Below are 21,668 nucleotides of genomic sequence, written 5' to 3'. Positions count from 1 at the left end.
AATATGTTAGTTTTAAGGGAAATTATGTTGAAAAATAAAAATAATTTTGAAATTATAAATTTGTTTTTTCATTGGAAAGACTTTTAATGGGATTATATTGATCAAGTGCATATAATAAATGACTAAGTTATACCAACTAGTTTCACCAACTAAGGCTGTTGGCATCTTCAGGGTACATAACTGATGTAAGGCACTAAAAAGTAAAAAACTGTTACAAACTATAATCAACCGATTCCAATTATATTAAACAAAGAACAGAGCGTGTACAATACATTCATAGAGCGTGGATGATATCACTTGTTATTTAGGAACGTTCTATAGTTGGCACTATAATTCAGTTCTGGAGAGTTGAAGGATCTGATAAGGACCTTCCAGATCATGGGCAAGATTAGTTCTTGGTTCCTGTTAAGGTTTTGTATACAGCGGGCAACTGTTGTGGCCTCCTTAAAAATTCGGGAGCGGAAGTCTTCCTCCATGTAAGGAATTGTGCTTCTATCCCACTCTATGGTATGGTTTGTTCTTGAGAAATGAAAAGCTAACCCCAATTTTTCTTCTCTGTTATTATTGATGTCACCTATGTGTTCTTTTTGCCTAATTTCAAGGCTCCTTGAAGTTTGGCCGATGTAATTCAAGCCACATGAGCAGGATATGTTATAAACTCCAGCATATTTGGAGCAATTCTATTCAAGACGAGTGAAACATATTTATTTTAAAACATCTTTGGCACTTCTACCTGAATGGATACAGCATACCAGATTTCTTTTAAGCCAAATAGATTTAGACTATTATCAGATTTATGATGATATTTCTAGTACTTTAGATCAATATATGTGGTCGCATTTGGAGAATGGTCACTACTAGCTATGATAAAGCCTTTACAACAAGCAAATGAAACCAAAAAAATTAACGATCTTTACAAAACGTTTTAAGTCAAAACCTTCTCTACCAGACAGCAAAGTTATTTTTAATTTATCGGATCATGTATTAACAAAACCAGAGCTCAATATATTTAAAAAAGTTTCAATTTTGCGATAACACCTGATCATGTTCCTAAAGTGGATATCATTTGTAATATAGAAAAGGCAGCCTCCTCGTTACTGGAACCCATAGCTAATGATATTAGATTAAAAAGTAGTATCATCCTCTCATATTCCAGAACTCCTAACAAAAACAACACTACTCTGGAAAAAAGAACATTGTTTAGTTTGAAGAAAAAGAAAGACATTATCATATTGAAGGCAGATAAGGGAAATTCAACAGTGATTTTAAACACCAGTGATTATGAAGCTAAGATTAACAGCTTATTGTCGGATACATCAACCTACCGTGTCCTAGTCACAGATCCAACACTAAAGAACCACAATGATACCAACGATTTAATACGTCACATGGTGAACTGGTCTATAGACTTAAAACGAAGATTGAAATCCATGCATCCACTAACACCAAGACTATATGGCACTCCTAAGGTACACAAAAATGGAATACCACTATGCCCGATTGTGGATGGAATCAATTCGTCAACTTATCGGTTATCTAAACACCTGGCAGGCTTCCTCAAACCACACATCCATAATTCAGATACTTATATATGAAATTCGCAACATTTCGTTGAGAAACTGAACAACATCTCTATCTCCAATACGGATATGTTCGCCAGCCTGGTTGTTACATCTCTATTCATTAACATCCCTGTGGTGGAAGTCATCAACATTTTAGGAAGTTTGCTCCCACAAGACATTACTTCTCTGTTCCGTCATTGTTTAACATCGAACTTTTTCTTATGGAATAAAACCATATATCAGCAATTAACTGGCCTTGCAATGGGTAGTCACCTCTCTCCATCTTGTGCTGATCTCTTTATGGAGGATTTTGAAAGTAAAATCTTAACTCAAACAGACCCTAAACCCACAGTATGGTGGAGATATGTGGACGATATCTTTATCGTTTGGAACCACACAAAAAAGGACCTGTTCGACTTTCTTAACAAAATCAACTCTCTACGCCACACAATCAAATTCACTCTAGAACTTGAAAAAGATAACCAATTATCATTTCTGGACACTTTAATTAAGAAGCTTCCGAATGGTGGTATCAACCTCTTAGTTTACGGCAAACCTACCAATACAGGACGTTATTTACATTTCACTTCCTGTCACCACATTTATCAGAAACTTAGTATTGTACACATGTTGAAGAACCGTGCCTCTCTCCTTACAACAGATCAACAAGACCTCCAGGGAGTCATTTGTCTCATCGAGGGAGGCCCCAAATCATATTCACACCAACTATTCAACATTGATACAGTATCTATCACCTCGCCTTAAACTCATTCACTGTCACAGCATCCACCGCAGATCCTGGCAGCCCATTCCACTCGTTCACCACTCTAAAAGTAAGGAACCCAGCTCTAACACCTTTACTAACCACACTTTTGCCCAGTTTCCATGGATGTCTCCTAGTGCTCCCACAACCAGCCCTATTCTCAAAAATATCTTCTGAATTAATTTTATAGAAACCCTTCAGTAATTTGAATGTCTCAATCATATCTCCCCTCCTCCGCCTATCAACCAATTTTGCAACCCACAAATCCTCAACCTGTTCTCATAGGATTCATTCCACAGACCTGCTATCATCTTGGTCACTCGCCTCTGGATCCTCTCAACCTCCTCCCCATCAAGAAGAAACCTAGGTGACCAAATCTGGGCACAGTAGTTGAGATGGGGTCTTATCAAGGCTCGATACAGAGGAACAATAACCTGCTTGTCAACATATTCTTCAGCAACCAAGTGATTTGTTGAGCTGATTTGGCCACTTTTGCAATGTGCCCACTAAACTTCAACTCCTTATCCACCAACACTCCTAAATCTCGTGCATCATCAATTTCCTGGAGTACAGTTCCACCAATGTAGTAAACTGCTCCTAATCTTTTCACCCCAAAATGTATAACCTTACATTTTGCCATGTTAAATTGACATCCGTTCTCCTTAGCCCAGACCTCTAATCTATACAAATCATCTTGCAAAATTTTGACATCATCTGCATTCACTATTGCCCTACCCAACTTTGCATCATCTGCAAACAAATGAACTGTTCCTCTCAGATCCTTTACTATATCATTTATGAACAAATTAAACAGCAGTGGTCCAAGAACAGATCCATGTGGCACACCACTAGTCACAGGCCATCTTTTGAACTCTACTCCTGAATAAACCACTCTCTGATATCTCTCCATCAACCACCCTCCTATCCATATCACCAACCTTATATCCATCCCCATACGCTGCAATTTACTGATTAGAATTCCATGTTGCATCCTGTCAAAGGCCTTAGCAAGGTCCAGTAAAATCACTTTAAACTCATTACCCTTATCCAGTTCAGCCATCACTGTGTTATAATACGTGAGCAAGTTACTGAGGCATGATCTACCCTTCACAAAACCATGCTGTCTTCGATACAGTATCCCATTTTCATCTATCCAATCTTGTATTTTCTTCTTGACTATTTTCTCCAAGACCTTGACAACGATTCCCGTTATGCTGATTGGCTGGTAATTTTCAACAGCAACCTTAGAACCACCTTTATGCAGCGGAACTATTTTCCCTCCTCTTTCCATCCCCTTGGGACTGACCCAGACCCGAGGCTCAAATTAAACAAAATGGTCAAGGGCACTGACAATTCTTTAGCCGCTTCATGTATGACACGAGCTGGTATACCATCCAATCCCACAGATGTATTGACATTGAGGTTCTGTAATAGATTAGTTACCTCTACTTCATTCATCACAATTCCAGTATAAGCTGTTGGTGCTTCCATTCCTGCAATTTCACCGCCTGGATGATATACTCTTGCAAAGTGCTCGATCAGTAATTCCACTATATCGACTGATTAGGTTACCTCCCTACCCTCAGCATTTTATAAAATTATTCTGCCATGAACATTTTTCCTTTTACTTGCAACATATTGAAAAAACATTTTGGGATTCTCTTTAGCCTGCATGGCCAATTTTCTTCCGTAATCCACTTTTGCTTTTCTTACTACCCTTGTTACCATCCTGGCCTGAGCTTTATACTGTTCCTGCGCCTGCTGGTCACCTTTCTCCTTAAATTCCCTCCACAATTGTTTCTTTTTTTGCAGCTCAAGCTTGATAGTGTTATTCATTCATTTAACCCCTACTTGATTTATTATTCGGACTCTTGGTATACAGTCAACCATTGCCTCCTGCAAACACTTCTTAACCACCTTCCATGCACTATCAACATCCAGCCCTTGCAGTTTTACATGCCATGGCACTGAGCCAAGCACACTCCTAAGCTTGTCATACTTACCAGCCCGGTAATTCCACATGTACCCTGTCTTAATTGTAAATTCCACTCCTTTAGCCACCTTCCAAGTGATGACCTTATGGTCACTCTCACCAGTTGGTGGCAACATGGTCATGTTCGTTACAGCCACATTCTCAGTTGCAATTACTAGGTCAAGCACTCTCTGCCCCCTGGTATTTTCCACTACATGCTGTCGCAGATAGTTGTCCCTTAATAACCACATAAAATCCAATTCCTTTCTCCTGTGTGCCCTCTCCTCTTTCCAGTCAATGTTACCATGATTGAAATCACCCATAATAATTACCCTCCTTCCACTCATTTCTTCTATTTGCCTATGCATACTATCCCTACCATCTGTTCCATCACCTTGTCTATAGCAGCACCCAATTGTATATTTTGTTCTGCTAGATTCTATCTCACACCAAACAGCCTCAAATGTACTCTTTTCTCTATCCTGCAGTTCAACTTCTATACTCCTTGGCTGCAACTCATCAGCTATCATCAATAACACTCCTCCCCCTTTTTATTCTCCCTGTCACTCCTGAACACGCTATACCCATCGCATTCAATCCCACTAGCTTTATCATCTTCTGTCAGCCATGTTTCACTGATACCAACAACCTGTGACCTGAAAGTGCCAACCAAGGCCCAAGGCCAAAAACTCTTCCTTCTTGTCTAATACTCCTGGCATTAATGTACATGAATTGCAGAAGCCCATTAGTCCCATCCCCTACTTTGATGCCTTATACTAACTATCCCATTCTGATTTATTGTCCTTCGTACTCGCTTGGGCATATTATACTCATTCATACACTCAACTGCCTCCCTAAAGTCTGCATATCTACTCTTCCCCCCCCCCCCTTAATAAATCTAGTTTCCCTGAGTCTGTACATCCACTTCCACATCATTCATCAACACTTTTTCAAGCCTCTGTACACCAACTCCATTCAAATGTAACCCATCCATCTCATATAAATCCTTTCGCCCATCGAACTCACTCCACACATCTACAAATTCCACACCACTCTCCATGCATAACCCACGCATAAAATCATTGGCAATTATGGCCCTCCTTCTAAACACTTTACTTTCATACCGTGGTAAAATACTCACCATCCTAACTCTCTCACTCTTCTCTTTTGCTACCTCAAGTAATTCCCTCACTTCCTCTATCATTTCCATTTTGTGTTCTTTCAAATCATTTGTTCCTGCCACGATTATCATCTCTTTCACCCCCTGTTTTTGCACTCTAATAGATTCACTGACGTCCTTTATGTTCTGAACCGGCTGGTACGATTTCGTCAAATTCTCAACTATCACACCTCTTAATAGCGAATCCCCATACAGCACTCGCTCCTTCATTTTATTGGCGTACGGTCAGCACACATTTTTCCATATGCTCCAGTTGCCTTTTTGCTCTGTGTATCGCTCCGCTCAAACGTGCGATTTCACTACTCGCATTTATCTCACCATTTTTATTATCAATCAAATCGTCCATTCGTTCTGTATTTCTACCTTCATTTACACTTTCAGTGATGCTCTCACACCTATCTGGCACTACCTCGCAATTCTCTATCACACCACCATTTTCTACATTCTGACTATCGTTAACGATATCACTCTCGCCACCCGAAACATGCTTGAGATCCTCATTCTCCTTACACTTTCTGCACATATTAACTCCACTATCACCATCTAACCAGACTCCCACTGCTCTTCGCAATGCATACATCCCACAGACAGCACATTGCATAAACTCGTTTACATCAAAGCTCTTAAACAAACATGGCGACCTGGCCGCCATTTTTTTTATTGGTGCCATATGTATACTATCTTATCTTAAAAATAATAATTAAAATAACACAGAAAACACACAAAAATCGCACAGACACACCAAGAAACAAAAAGTAAACAGTACTACTTAAAATTCTAGTAAAATTGCCAATGATAACACAAAATACTACTAATCTTTTCAGGAGCTCTCGACAAGCCGACGATCATATCAGTGCGACACCTAGCGACACCATATCCACCAACCTTACCATGAATGGATTTCCTCGAAGACTTGTCCACAAGATACTTTTCTCTGAACCCCGACAAAGACAACAAGATGATGTACATTATATTTCTACCATCGTCATTCCATATTTAGGGGCAGTTTCCAATAAGATTGCTAGACTCCTTAGACCACATAAAATAAAAGTGGCCTTTAAACCCACAGAAATGATTAGACAATTCTTAAGATCTCCAAAAGATAGCCATCCTTTCTCCAAATATGCTGGAGTTTATAACATATCCTGCTCATGTGGCTTGAATTACATCGACCAAACTTCAAGGACCTTGAAATTAGGCAAAAAGAACACATAGGTGACGTCAATAATAACAGAGAAGAAAAATTGGGGTTAGCTTTTCATTTCTCAAGAACGAACCATACCATAGAGTGGGATAGAAGCACAATTCCTTACATGGAGGAGGACTTCCGTTCCCGAATTTTTAAGGAGGCCACAACAGTTGCCCCACAACAAAACCTTAACAGGAACCAAGGACTAATCTTGCCCGTGATCTGGAAGGTCCTTATCAGATCCTTCAACTCACCAGAACTGAATTATAGTGCCAACTATAGAATGTTCCTAAATAACAACAAGTGATATCATTCACACTCTATGAATGTATTGTACGCGCTCTGTTCTTTGTTTAATATAATTGGAATTGGTTGATTATAGTTTGTAACAGTTTTTTACTTTTTTAGTGCCTTACATCAGTTATGTACCCTGAAGATGCAAACAGCCTTAGTTGGTGAAACTTAGTTGTTTATTATATGCACTTGATCAATATGATCCCATTAAAAGTCTTTCCAGAGCTTTTTGGTCAAGAAAATTAAACGTTTTTTTTTTTTGTTTTTTCATTGTTAGGCTTAGAACTTTTCAGACCACCCTCATACATACAGAAACAGCATGTGAACTAAAGTAATTGTGTAGTGAATTAACCTTAAAAATTAGGATAAGTCCTTTTGGAGAAAAAATAAAACTTAATTGAAATTTAAAGATAGGTTCATTAAATCATTATCTTTACTAATCAATGAAATAGATGCCTTCTTTTCACCAACATGATATTGATGATTATTATTATTACAAAAGTGGTGAAGGTAACCCAGAAGACTGCTTCAATACTTCGGACATTGACCAGTAGAGATAGAAGAAGAGTGGTTGTTCCATTGTATAAAGTCTCTGATCAGACATCTGGATAAATTAACCTTGGGGAGGGTACAAAGCTGGATAACCAAAATGATATCAGGACTGTACAGTGTCAGCTATAAGTATAGCTGAGGACATGCGGGCTGCAGAGTTTGGTTGATAGAAGAAGGAGAAGTGATATGATTGAGAAAATTAAACTGTTGAGAGATAGTTACAGGATTGACACTGTGAAATTCTTTTATATGGTAGATCAAGAGGATGGATAAGTACAGGGGGGCCATCTTTGGAAGTTACAAATGGAAGAGGGTAGGGAGTGGCTTCTTTGCATAGAGGACAGTTGGACCATGGAATGCATTGCCTGATAATGGAGTGTGATCACAAACAGTGAATGAGTTTAATGAATGTTATGATAGACTTGTGTTGTTTAAGATGGGCCTCTCACGATGAGTTTTATGACTCCATTGAAGTCCTGAATAAATTAATAATAAATTTAAATGCATCTCATGGTCTAATCATAAATAGCCAAAAATAGTTAATCAAAATTTGGTGCTTCATAACAAAAAAACATGCTTGTATACTTTCTTAAAAAAATAACAAATACAAAAAACTATTAATTAATAAAAAAAATAGAAAAAAAATCCTTCATCCACCTGTGCTGCACATGTACTTATAGGAAAAGGGGGGGGGGGGGGAACAAGGTTTTGTGAAGAATAGCTCATACCTTAATACCTCACTTTTTGTAATGGTTAAGTTGGATAAAGCGAATTACTGCCCAGTGATACTGCTCAATTTTTAATGGTATTTGACAGGACATCACATGGAACTTGTGGTTACAGCATGTTACACAACGAGGATAAAATGCAAATGGACATATCGCTGATGATATGGTATGAGAGAGAGACTGATGGACAGCTACTAAAGAGTTATATATATATATATATATATATATATATGGAGGAGCAGAATCCAGGAGAAGCAAGTGACTAGTGGTTTGCTGCAAGGGCCTGTGTTTGGACCACTGCTGTTTAATTTGTTCATGAGTGATATAGAAAATGATTCAAAGAGAAATATTTGGTTGTTTATATTTGGTATGCAAAAGTGGATAGTTATAATATTAATTTAGGACAATGTGGTGAGCTTGCAGGAGATTAAATAGTATGACAACGTGGGCAAAAAATAATGGATGCCAGTTTAATGTGGAAAAGTGTGAAGTTACGCATTTTGGGATTATAATATTACAAGTATTGTATAGTTGATCATTTTAATAGTTGTTGATAATATTAATGAAACTTTTCTTCAGCAAATTGATGAGGCTAGGATTTGGAGGTTCAGTGGATCGAGAGTTGAAGTACAGAGAGCATATTGCAAAGGTGGCGAAGGTTATTTGGTTATTGAACATGCTATCAAGAAGAGATAAGACAGATATACCTACGGTCACTTTTGATTTAACTTTGTGTTTTTTTTATTTTTTTTATTTTTTTTTTAACTTTGTGTTATATGTAATATCTAGTTAAATGTTGACCTAAGTTGCTCTCTTGTGCTCTTAAGTCAGTTGTTAATACAAGTGAACCTACTGAAACTATTAGTATTTCTTTTCAAACTTCCTTGTCTCTGCAGAAAAAGGTATACCTTTCTTGTTGATTTAGTCTTCCAAACTCTGTATTCTCTGCCATTGCTGGAATCCACAGATTGTTATAATTATAACAAGATATTGTTCACCTGTAGTGGACGGTCACTAGCTTTTTTTACTGGAACAGAAACTGGTAGAAGTATATCACTTCTGCTGCCACCTTATGGCTCAACAGAAATCAGTTAAAAGTCTCCAAAAACACTGGACATAAGAACTCGTGCCAGCCACTACACAGCACAGTGTAATTGGGTACCACAACCCAAAGTAATGGAAATGTTGGTAAGTTCTCCTTTAGCTAGTATAATTAAATATAATAGCAAACAGCCCTGCACAGACTTGGCTTGCTGATATGAGTTACACATGTTCAGATAATAATACATTTGAAAATAAAATCTGCTACTGTTTCTAAATATTATTAATTAGAGTGGTATTTGTACACCATGGTGCTTGACTGCACGAAGGAAGACTTCTTGGTTTCGAATCTAGACTAGAAGAAATTTTTCTAAGCCTTTTTTCGACCAGTTCCCGAGTTAGTCGATCTCTGGCACGGGCAAGCAGGTTTTTTCTCCTGGAAACTCAGGTTTTTCGTCTCGTAAACTCAAGAAAATCGACCGTAGAATCCGCATTATTTCAGACATTAAATACGAGTGTTATGGTTAGGGACCAAGAGATGGCAGCACTTGTTGAGCCGTCTCTCTTCACTGCGTGCTGCTTAATTAGTGATAGCCTTGGGCCAGCTATCTGGCCATGCAGTCTCCAAAAGTTAGATAGAGCTAAAATGGCCTCGCCTACTCCCTATATATGGGAATAAGAAGCTGATAGCTGAATAATATTTACAAATAGTAGCAGAATATGTTGTATTGAAAATATTATCCCCATTTCAGGATATGTTAGAACTTTAGAATTGTGTTTCAACTACGTTTGGTCTGAGACATTAATAATAAAAAAAAATTATTTTGTGAGATATCCATATGGCACATACCAAATGAATGTTTCACCAATGAACATTAAAGTAACAATTTGCAAAAACAGAAATTGGCCACCAAATGTGTCATGTATTGCCATATATCCAAATATAGCCCATTGTTGTCAAATCCAAACCCTGCATGCATGTAATAACAGATATGGGCAGAATAGCTTGCACTTTTTACATTAATGCAGCTATAGCTCAGTACTGCTGAATTATATGAGTAAGGCATATCTTTATATTCCAAGACTAAAAAACTAGGCTCATCATACTGCTAGTGTCAGTAGACTAGAGACCACTAGAAAAATTATAATAGGAAATGGCTAACCTTCATAGTGCAAGATCTAATATAAAGAAAAATTCATCTTAAAATATTTTTATCAGAATTACTTATGTTTAATTTTAACATCTTTATTTGTAAAATTTTCAGCTAAGTTTCAAAGCATTGTCATTACAGCTATAGGAAAACACGAAAAAGAACAACAATTCAATTGAAAACGTGATATTATGTGCACTACTGGCTGCAAGAGAATAGCTCCATCTATCTCACCAAAACACAAGTAAACTTCTTTCTTCTTCTCCAGATATTTTTCTATAATAGTTCTAACGTTGAAGTCCTCTAGTACCTTTATTTTCCTGAAAACCAGATTGTCTCATTAATTTCTAGTTTCATTTTATGTTTATTTATTTCTAGGATGATATATAGCATAACTTTTGCTATCTGACTGATAAACTAGTTATTCTGTATTCTTCACATCTGATTGTCTTAAATTTTTTTTTTTTTTACATATTGGTAGGAATGTCAAGTGCTTAAAATCTTTTGGCAGGTGTCCAGTTTGATATATTTTGTTACATAAGGCTTTTGATAGATTACCTCATGATAAGTTGATAGTCAAACTGGAGTGGATGGGGTTGGATATTAGATTGGTGCATTGGATTGGAGACTGACTATCTGATAAGTATCAACAAGTTGTGTATGCGGGCGTGATATCCAGGAAGAGGAAAGTTATTAATGGTGTGCCTCAGGGGTCTGTTTTAGGGCTATTGCTGTTTAACTTGTATATTAATGATATTGGTGAAGATTTGGATGGAGATATTCAGTTGTTTGCAGATGATGCAAAGTTGGGACCATGAAGAGTAGAGAAGATGTTGTGGCCTTACAAGAAGACTTGAATAAATTGAGTGATTGGGCACAGGAATGGGAATGTGAGTTAAATATTGCAAAATGTAAGGTTTTGAAGTTTGGAAAAAAAATTGGGATGCAGAATTTATGCTTGGTGAGGATATATTGTCAGAGGTGGAGGAAATAAGAGATCTGGGGGTGATAGTGGATAAGGATCTGAAATTTAGGGGACACATAGCCAAAATTGTGAAGACAACACGAAGGCTTCTGGGAATGATGCGGAGAACACCGAGTTGTAGAAGTAGGGAGATTCTTGTTCCATTGTATAAGGCTTTGATTAGGCCACACATGGACTATTGTGCCCAGATTTGGTTTTCAGAAGGATGAAGAGATGGAATCTGGAATGTCGAGTATGAAGAAAGATTGAGAAGATTCAACTTGCAGAGTCTGGTGGACAGGAGGAGGAGGGGAGATATGATAGAGACCTACAGGTTATTAATGGATTGTTATAGGATCAATGCTAGAGAGGTTCTACAGAAAATAGTGGGAGATCAGGGGAGAACCAGAGATCATCCCTGGAAGCTGTATAAGGAGGGTTTGAGTAGGGGAGTGAGAAGCAGGTTTATTTGTTGCAGAGTTGTGAATGATTGGAATGCCTTGCCTGAGAGTGTAGTGTCTGCAGAGAATTTGAGTGTGTTTAAAGCACTGTATGATGAGCTGTGTGTGTGTGTGTTTGATAAAAGGACCTCCTAGATGAGTCTTTGATGCCATGGGGTCTTGGGTAATAATAATAATAATAATAATAAATCTTATGGCATTATCATACTTTAGGCATTCTGCCATAATTCTGTCCGTTCCTGAAGCTTTTTCTGGTTTCATTTTCCTAATGGCATTTGTTACTTTCCAGGTAAGAAGAGTAGACCCTTCAAATTTTCTTGCACCTACTTATCTATTCTATCATGATTTTAGAGTTCCTTTGAATACTCTCTCCGTCTATCCCTTATTTTGTTTCTCCATTAGGATTTCCACTGGCATCTTCAAAGCAATGAGAGCCTACTCTTTTCCAAGATTTGCTAGTTAGCTTCCTGACTTTTCATGAAGTTCTCTGGTTTTATGTTTTTTGTCCAAAAAGCTCAATTTCCTTGCGTTTGTTGTTAAACCATAGTTCTTTTGCAATCCTGCATTGTTTCATGATCTCCTTGTTTAAGTGATTATATTCAGGACGATTTTTGTGTTTCTTTCTTTCCTCCATCATTTTCAGTATCTTGTCATTCATATAAGGTTTACTCTTCTTCTTCTCAAATTTGAGAATTGTTTTATTGCCTTTTTATGCCCTCTTTAAATTTCTGCCATCTATCCTCAATCTTGTCTTTATGATAAGGATACTTTGTGGAATCAGGAATGTTTACAGCAGTGGATTGTACCGGTTCCTTTAAACATTTATCTTGTATTTCTTGATTTTTAAGGGAGCCAAGATCATACTTTTCTGTATTTATAGGTTTCATTTTTTTCTTTAATTTTATTGCTACTTGAATGATCACAGGATTGTGGTATGATCCAATGTCAATCCCTGGATATGTTTTGACTTGCAAGATGTTATTCCAGAATTTTTTTTTTTTTTTTTTAATAATTATATAGTTAATCTTGTTCCTATAGCTGTCTCCAGGGCTTTTCCATGTGTAAAGTCTTCTAGGAGGTTGGCTACACAAAGTATTTGTTATTATCAGATCATTTTCTTCACAGAACTTATTAATCTTTCTCTTCCTAGATTTCTGTGTCCAGGCCTTGGTTTCCCATGCAGGAAGAGATCTTTTCTGAGCCTACTTCAGCGTTTAGATCTCCCATAATAACGATAGTTATGTTATCTGGTGTTGTTAAGTACATTTTGAATGTCTTCATAGAAGTGTTCTACATCTTTGTCTGGGTAATCAGAAGTAGGTACATATATTTGGATGATAAAAAATTAAAAGGTTGAGCTGCTATTTTTAATGCAGTTGCTCTGTCATTTATAGGCCAAAATCCATATAAGGATTGGGCAGTCTTATTTTTTTAGTACAAATGCTACTCCATTCCTTTTACTGTCTCTGCATCAATATATAATTGAATGACTTTCTGTTTATTTTTCCATTATTAGATCATTTGACTTCACTGATACCAGAAATGTTAACTTTCATTGTTTCAAGTTCTTGTATTAGGTTATCTAACTACCTAGCTTCATATAAGGTCCTTACATTCCAAGTTGCAAGCCTTAAGAAAAGATTCTTGGTGTTCAGACATGAAAAATTAGGTGATACCCTCACTGGAGGGTTTAAGGTATCTTCATATGCTATTTTCATAGTATTATCTTACATTCCCCAGTTTCTTTCTCTTCTTCCCTGTAATGTTTCCAAGAGACAAAAGTTGCAGAGGGCCCAACCTTGTTGCTTAAATCTGACATGGTTCTCTGTTTCATGGTTTACTATGAAAGGTTAGGTAGTGAGGTTCCTCTGTCTTCCACAACGACTGCCCACATCTCTGTTTTGTCTCAGAGTGTGCCTGGACTATATCAATGGCAGAGTTAACAAATTAAAAATCTGTTAACTCTGCCATTCCAGTCTTCAAGTGCAACAAGGAAGAGACACTCTTCTTCACTACAGCATAAAACGTTGATGTCCTCATTTGGTTTTGCATGCCAGTCAAGGCACAGTCCCAGGGTGTGGCTGCTGGTGCCCTCTACCAGCTACTTGGAGCCAGAAGTGAGAGTTGCATGAGCAGTAGGGACCATTTCCACCCAGCCACCATATTTACCAAATGCAGAGTCTTCAAAAGGGGGGCAGAGCCCCCTTTTAAAGACTCAACACTCAGGGACGAGTCTTCAAAATTCGAGTCATCAGAATTCAAGGAGAACCAGCCTACCAGTCCGGAACACGGGGGGGGCACCGTAGGCGTCAGGGGAAGAGCCCCCTAGTAAAAAAAATATTTTTATTTACTTTAACAAAATAAATAGTCTCCCAAAAATGTAAGAACTAACAGAATATATGATAGTAATACTTCTATTGTATAATAATTGTAAATTGAATTGTGCAATCTAAATTGTATAATATAAATATTATGTATACGTGATGAGAATAATAATAATCTTTATCTTATCTTATGATTTATATTAGATAATCAGTATCCATTACTGATTATCTAATATAAAAACTTCCACCTTGGAAACTAAGGTCATAGAAAATATCTCTTTTTCACTTAATATCTTCATTTCATATTATTGCTATAGGCTCATTCTTGAGTTTCTCATGATTACCCACCCTAATGTATCCATTCTACACTGTAGCCCTCACATAGTTAATCATGTGAAGTGTCTGTTATCAAAAAACTATTATTGTCATAATAAATATCAATGAGTTATTACAGCATAGTGTAGGAAGATTTAAATGTTTGAAGTTATATTTATTTTCATCTTTATATTAAAATGAATCAGAAAACAGTGTTATTCACATGCTCATAATAGCCATTTTACTTTCAGGACATGTTACTGAAAATATCTGAAATTATTTTAATTGTGGAACTTTTATTAAGCAATGAATAATGAATAACATAATGAATTTCAGTTTTATTGATTACTCAGAAGCTAAAGTTATATGTATATGAGATGTATGTGAATTAACTTTAACCTTTGGCAAAATAATGAAGTATCATCAGTATATTGGTATTTTTGATTTCTAGTTAATAGTTGGATCTGAAGATTTTGACATTAGGATATTTAGAGATGATGCAATAATATCTGAAATGACAGAAACAGAAGCAGTTACTGGATTATGTGCTGTCATGCCAGAATATTTTGGCTATGCTTTAGCAAATGGTACAGTTGGAGTATATCGGGGAGCTGAGCGAGCATGGAGGATAAAGGTGAATTTTTTTAACCTTTAATCTGAATTTACAAAGTATTAAAATGAAAGTATTCTTTTGCTTCTTTTTTGTAATATTATGAATAAATCGGTTGAACTGAAATTGATTCTAGAATGTGATACATATTAAACAATTAGTGCAAGTCTAGTGAAATTTACTTTTTGTATTTGATAGCTGGATATCCTTATTCAGAAACATAATAATAATAAAAAAAAAATTTGGTTGTCATCCTTTTATATTATATGTGGTTTAGATCCTTTGCTTAAGTCACATGTTTTACATAAATATTATTCAGTCTAGAAAATGCACCTTGTGCATTCATGAAATAAAGAATATTGGTTACTCTTCATTCAACTATTATAAGCAAAATAATACTGTAATAATTATCCAGAAGAGCAGCTCACCATTCAGATAATTGAAGGTTTGGCTAACCGAAGGTAAAATTATGTGATACTGTACCAGACGTCAGTTGACACACTAACCCATCCAAGGATTGAGTTAATTTGAAGTTTATTCATTTGAGGATTAGATAATTGAGAGATCACTGTGTTGTTATGATTCATTAGCCTCCATCGAATCAAAGTACGACACGTCATGGTAGGTCCTGATCAACATGCTGAATGATCTTTCTGATTTTCCAGTAACAATAATAAATTTAGTTTAATCCTTTATCTAAGTGTGAGCAAACAAAGTTTGCGCCTGAAGTATCTTCGGGACTGAGGCAACTCGTGATAAAGGATCAAGCTCTCATGACTCCTTGTCTCAGTATCTCCCATAACGCAAAGCACATTTCCTTGTGGACATGTATAATGCTGTGCATTAAGGGAAGGGCCACTACCCAGACCAGTTTCGACCTTATTGAGGTCTCATCAGTGGGAGCCAGACCCAGAAGTGGTGATACTAAGGCAGAAGCAATAGAGAAGTCATATTTACCTATATTAGTTGCCAAATGGTATACCACCTTATTATTAAGTTACACTGGATTTAGAGAAGATTGTTGGAAGTTTTTTTCAGTTCACCTGCCTCAGTCCTGAAGATACTTCAGGTGCAAACTTTGTTTACTTACACTTGGATAAAGGATTAAACTAAATTTATTATAGTCTAACCAAGTGAAAAAAACTTCCAACAACCTTCTCTAAATCCAAAATAACTTAATAATAAGGTGGTGCACCTTTTGACAACTCATATAGGTAAATATGACTTCTCCATTGCTTCTGGGTTTGGCTCCCACTGACGATACCTCAATAAAAGTCGAAACCGGTTGGAAGCTTGGGTGATGAATGGCAGTGCTGTAGTCCATGAAGTTTTAACTGAGTCTTGGCTGTTGCTGTCACCTAGGTCCTGGGTGTGTGGGGGGGGATAATGAATGGCAATGCTGTAGCCCATGAAGGTAACTGAGGCACAGCTGTTACTCCTCAGATGAGATGTGAACAAATGAGCAGCTCTGCTCAGTGGTAGGGTGAGCCTACCACAGTGTAGAGCCAACCGGTTCTGAGAGTTCTTCTCAGTGGCAGGGTGAACCTGTTACTGAGGGGAACAACACTGAGTTTTTGGAGTTTGACCTGTACTTGAACACTCAATAAGGTCGAAACCGGTTTGGGTAGTGGCCTTTCCCTTAATGCATAGCATTATACATGTCCACAAGGAAATGTGCTTTGCATTATGGGAGATACTGAGACAAGGAGTGATGAAAGCTTGGTCCACCTTTACCATGAGTTGCCTCAGTCCTGAAGATACTTCAGGTGCAAACTTTGTTTGCTTATACTTGGATAAAGGATTAAAGTAAATTTATTATAGTCTAACCAAGTGAAAAAAAACTTCCAACAATCTTCTCTAAATCCAGAGTAACTTAATAATAAGGTGGTACATCTTTTGGCAACTTATATAAGTAATATGACTTCTCCATTGCTTCTGTCTTAGTATGACCACTTCTGGGTCTGGCTCCCACTGACGAGACCTCAATAAGGTCGAAACCGGTCTGGGTAGTGGCCCTTCCCTTAATTCATAGCATTATATATGTCCACAAGGAAATGTGCTTTGCATTATGGGAGATTCTGAGACAAGGAATGATGAAAGCTTGGTCCAACTTTACCACGAGTTGCCTCAGTCCTGAAGATACTTCAGGCGCAAACTTTGTTTGCTTTTTTTTTTTTTAATCTATAAACAACTTCATAAGTCCAAATTCCATATTTTAGATGAACAGACATTTTTGAGGTAGAAATGGACACGTTTACAGGTTGCTTTTAGGATGATATATACTGGGGGACTTTGTGGACTCCAAGCTGTTGCCAGTAACTGTAAAGACAAGGAACCCTGAAACACCTGGCTGATAGGGGCTCTGGTGATATGTGACAGACTTTGCAAGCCAATTGTGGTATTTAATTGCAGTAGAACTGTTAGAGAAGTATCAAAATAAGAGTATTAAAAAATTATCTTAATGGTTAAACAACCAGGATAGCAAAAGAAACTACAACTTGCAACTCTGAATATACTAACCCTGATAGAAAAAGAAAATGAACTTGTAGATTTTATGAAGGGAAGAAAGATTGATGTGCTTGGATTATGCAGAATGGAAAGCTCAAAGCTGGAAGACATTGCAAGGTTTATATGATCTATTGAAGATGGAAAGGAACAGGATGGTAAAAATTAATCCATTGACCTATCACTTTTTTGATCATTCATATCCTCTTCACCACTTTCTCATCACATGGTAAACAAATAACCACATCTGTGCATAGTAGTATAAACGTGGTTGTAAAAGCCATATTAAGAGGAATATACCATTTTTATCTCTGCTTATTTTTTCAAGATCCAGGTAATCTGATGAACTGTTTTGGACACTTATGCAATATGCTCTCTAAACCAACTTCTCATCTGCAATCAACCCCAAATCCCTAACCTCACCAATTTTTTGCTGTCCATTTCCATCAGTGTACTGTAGCTTTGTAATCATTTCATCCCAATTGCATAATCTTACACTTGCCCCATTTATTATTATTATTATTATTATTTGACACCTCCAGGGAGTCCAAAGACTCATCGAGGGAGAGTGTGCCAACAGCATCGAACGATTGGCCCCTTTCAACTACTAACCGTGCTCAAACTTACTTAACTGAGCCATTAGTAGCAGAGGCTCTACCAATCGACCAACCTTTGCCGGCCTTGCCCCATTAAACTGGTAATTCCTTTTCCCATACTGTCAGTCAATTTATATTGTCCAACAGGATCACAATATCACTTTTATTAACTATTATCCTCGATTTTTCATCAACAAACAACTGGATATTTCCCCTCAACGTTTCTGTAAACCTTATGTATTGCTGCAAACTTTTGTTTTGACACAGTCTTCTTGCCAATAAAGCATAAACCAAACCAAAAACCATTCCTTTTATCAGAAATGGCCAAATTATAGAGTTCCAATTAACATTGCTTACCTGACATGTCGGCCTGATTGGCCGAGTGGTTAGCGTATCCACTCTCCAGCCAAGTGGCTGCGGGTTCGAATCCCGCATAGGCATGGATGGTTGTGACACTCTCCCAGTATGGACTGGGCCATCATGGGAGTAGTAGACCCAAAACCTCCTGCAGAGAGGCCTTCGCCCTGTAGTGGGTAGAAATATAGGCTGTTCACCTGACATATCTTGGGTTTTACTCCACCATATACAGATTTGGTGAAAAAAAAAAAACCAGTACTGAATAACTACAATGATATATGTTATGCAGTTTTATTAACAAAGAAATATATGTTTGCACATGAAGATTTTTCATCCATGACTATCAGCAGAATAAAGCATTAACGATGGTAGATTACATTGCCTTTCAAGACAGGTTTCATAGCACATGCAATGATTCTCTGTCATCTTGGAGAACAAGCGTTGGGGCATCTGCTGGACATATCTTGTAATTTTATTCCTTAGTTCAAGGTTTGAAGATGCGTCATGGTGGAATACCCATTCCTTCAACATACCCCAAACAAAGGCATTGAGTGATGTGAGATCAGGAGAACATTAAGGGTACTGGAATTCTGTGAACCTCAAAATGAGCCTCCTGGGGAAGTGTTCTGATAAATAGGCTTTAGAACCGTATGATGTGTTACAAGTTGTTCTGCTCTGAAGAATCCCTTTACCTGTGCACGAAATGGAATGTTTTTTGCATGACACATCCTATGCAAATCCTAGGTGAACGCAACCGATGCATTCTTGATGTAGCGTTTGCTCTTCAAGGTCACAGTTACACTACCCTCTTCAATGAAGTAGGGCCCAATTATGCCATGGCCGGAAACTGCACACCATACGGTGACCTTTCTCACTTTGAAGAGGTTTCTCTTGAACGAATTCAAGTCTCGTGTAACCAAGAAACCTGCAGGTTCATCTGTTTACATGACCGCACCGCTTCAATAGAAATGCAGTTCATCTGAGAACCAGACATTATGGAGGAAGATTCATCTTCATAGATATTGGTCAGCATGCATTCACAGTATTCCTGCCATGCAACAAAATCCATTGCTGTTAAACACTGACTCACTTGAATGACATGTGAAAAGGCACCCAGCTCCCTAAGGATTCCATAAGGGATACCAAGGTAGTGACCACCTTGGTATCCCAAGTTTTACTGCTGTTTGGCATTGACTGCATTTCAGAGACTGTAACACTTGCTCAGCACACACACACACCCATGATTCTCATTTGCAATTCATGGTCTCCCCAAATGTCCTGTTAAGGTAATGATGACACTATTGCTTGGAGCTCACTTATGGAAACTACGAACAAACTGCTCACAAACATGTTGTAGGCTTGTACCATTTGCCTTTAAAACTTCATATGAATGAAAATGATGCTCAACAATAAACGTCTTCTCTTCCAACATCAACACCATTTAGCAATGGTGTTGATGTTGATGGTGTAGTCTTTACACGTGCTCTTCTCTTAATGTGCATGCAGTCAAATGGCATATCTCATAGTGTATGTATTGAAGTGAGTAGGTAGACCTGGAATATCAAGGTTTTAAAACCTTGATATTCCAGGTCTACCTACTCATTGATGAGACCTCAAAAAAAGGTTGAAATTCCAGGTCTACCTACTCACTGATGAGACCTCAAAAAAGGTTGAAACCGGTCTGGGTAGTGACCTCTTCTCATAATGTAAAACAGTATATATACATCTCTTAGCAGCTGTGTTTTACATTATGAGAGAATATTAAGGTTAGTGACGGAGCTTGCTCCACCTTTGCTTGGAGTTTCCCTGGTGTTGTACTACCCAAGTGATTATTTACACTTGGGATTGCCGATAGTTTTTTCAGCATGAAACTATAGATTTCGATGGATTTCGATCCGAGTTTCGTACCCGGCTCATTATCATAGTAATTAACAATATAGGAGTACACCACTTCAGCAATTTGATAGTAGAGGTATATGTATGTTCGGTTCACTTAAAACCTTGATATTCCAGGTCTACCTACTCACTGATGAGACCTCAAAAAAGGTTGAAACCGGTCTAGGTAGTGACCTCTTCTCATAATGTAAAACAGTATATATACATCTCTTAGGAGCTGTGTTTTACATTATGAGAGAATATTAAGGTTAGTGACGGAGCTTGCTCCACCTTTGCTTGGAGTTGCCCTGGTGTTGTACTACCCAAGTGATTATTTACACTTGGGCTCGCTGATAGTTTTTTCGGCATGAAACTCTGGATTTTGATGGATTTCGATCCAAGTTTCGTACCCGGCTATAAAATAAAACAGGATTTACCATCTCCCTTTTACTTAACATATGTCGCCGGTAAAATAGCCTTTTAGCTCATTATGGAAATATTATGTTTTTTCCTGTTTTTACTTTGTACAGTGTCTGAGAATTTCAAAACTGTTAACAGGAGGTGAAAACTATTCATCATATCTGACCTGTCAACTGCTTATGTTATTCTTATTATATTCTATTACACAATAGAGCTTCATTATAGATGTGTTATGACTGTTGATCATAACACTTTTCCTTCTATTTTTACTATCCCCGAGATGACACAGACCATGTGCCACATCAACTAGGAGATTTCTTCTGCTGTATACCAAGTACAGATGTGTTCCTCCAGATAGCAGAAGAAGACAGAGAATTGTTTGAGCTTAACTGAATTAAATTCATAATAGGTTTGAATTTTGCCACATACCAGCAAAATTCAAATAAGTTTAAAAGTTGTACACTTTTAAACTTATAAAGTTGTACAACTTATAAAGTTGTACGTAGGTTTCGGTAGTTAAGTAATTCTGTAGGAAGTTTTTGGTATTGAGACCACATTGTAATATAAGTAGTTTATTAAAAATAAACAATTAAAATCTGACAAGTTTCATGCGTTGTAAGACTTACATCATCAGGGGTAGGTACATAAAAGTTTTATACAACAAAAGCCTATTAATATGTGTAACTAATTGTCAATAGGCTTTTGTTGTGTAAAACTTTTATGTACCACTACCCCTGATAATGTGAGTCTTACAGCAGCACACGAAACTTGTCAGGTTTTAATTGTTTATTTTAGTTAAGGGATATTAC

General features: G+C 37.3%; 1 protein-coding gene across 1 annotated transcript in view; it reads left to right on the top strand.

Moving 5' to 3' along the window:
- LOC150097442 (BBSome complex member BBS2-like) overlaps positions 1-21,668 on the top strand; it is a 539,668-nt gene that overhangs the window by 217,641 nt on the left and 300,359 nt on the right. Inside the window, exon 7 of the mRNA XM_090406918.1 lies at positions 14,948-15,130. Within this exon, the coding sequence (XP_090263044.1) occupies positions 14,948-15,130 (183 nt within the window). The remainder of the gene's footprint in view (positions 1-14,947; positions 15,131-21,668) is intronic.

This window comes from Typopeltis vanoorti, chromosome 17 (assembly GCF_054136105.1).
Source record: "Typopeltis vanoorti isolate ZY-2024b chromosome 17, IOZ_Tvanoo_1.0, whole genome shotgun sequence".
Classification (NCBI taxonomy): domain Eukaryota; kingdom Metazoa; phylum Arthropoda; class Arachnida; order Uropygi; family Thelyphonidae; genus Typopeltis; species Typopeltis vanoorti.
This window is presented reverse-complemented; position numbering and strand designations above follow the sequence as displayed.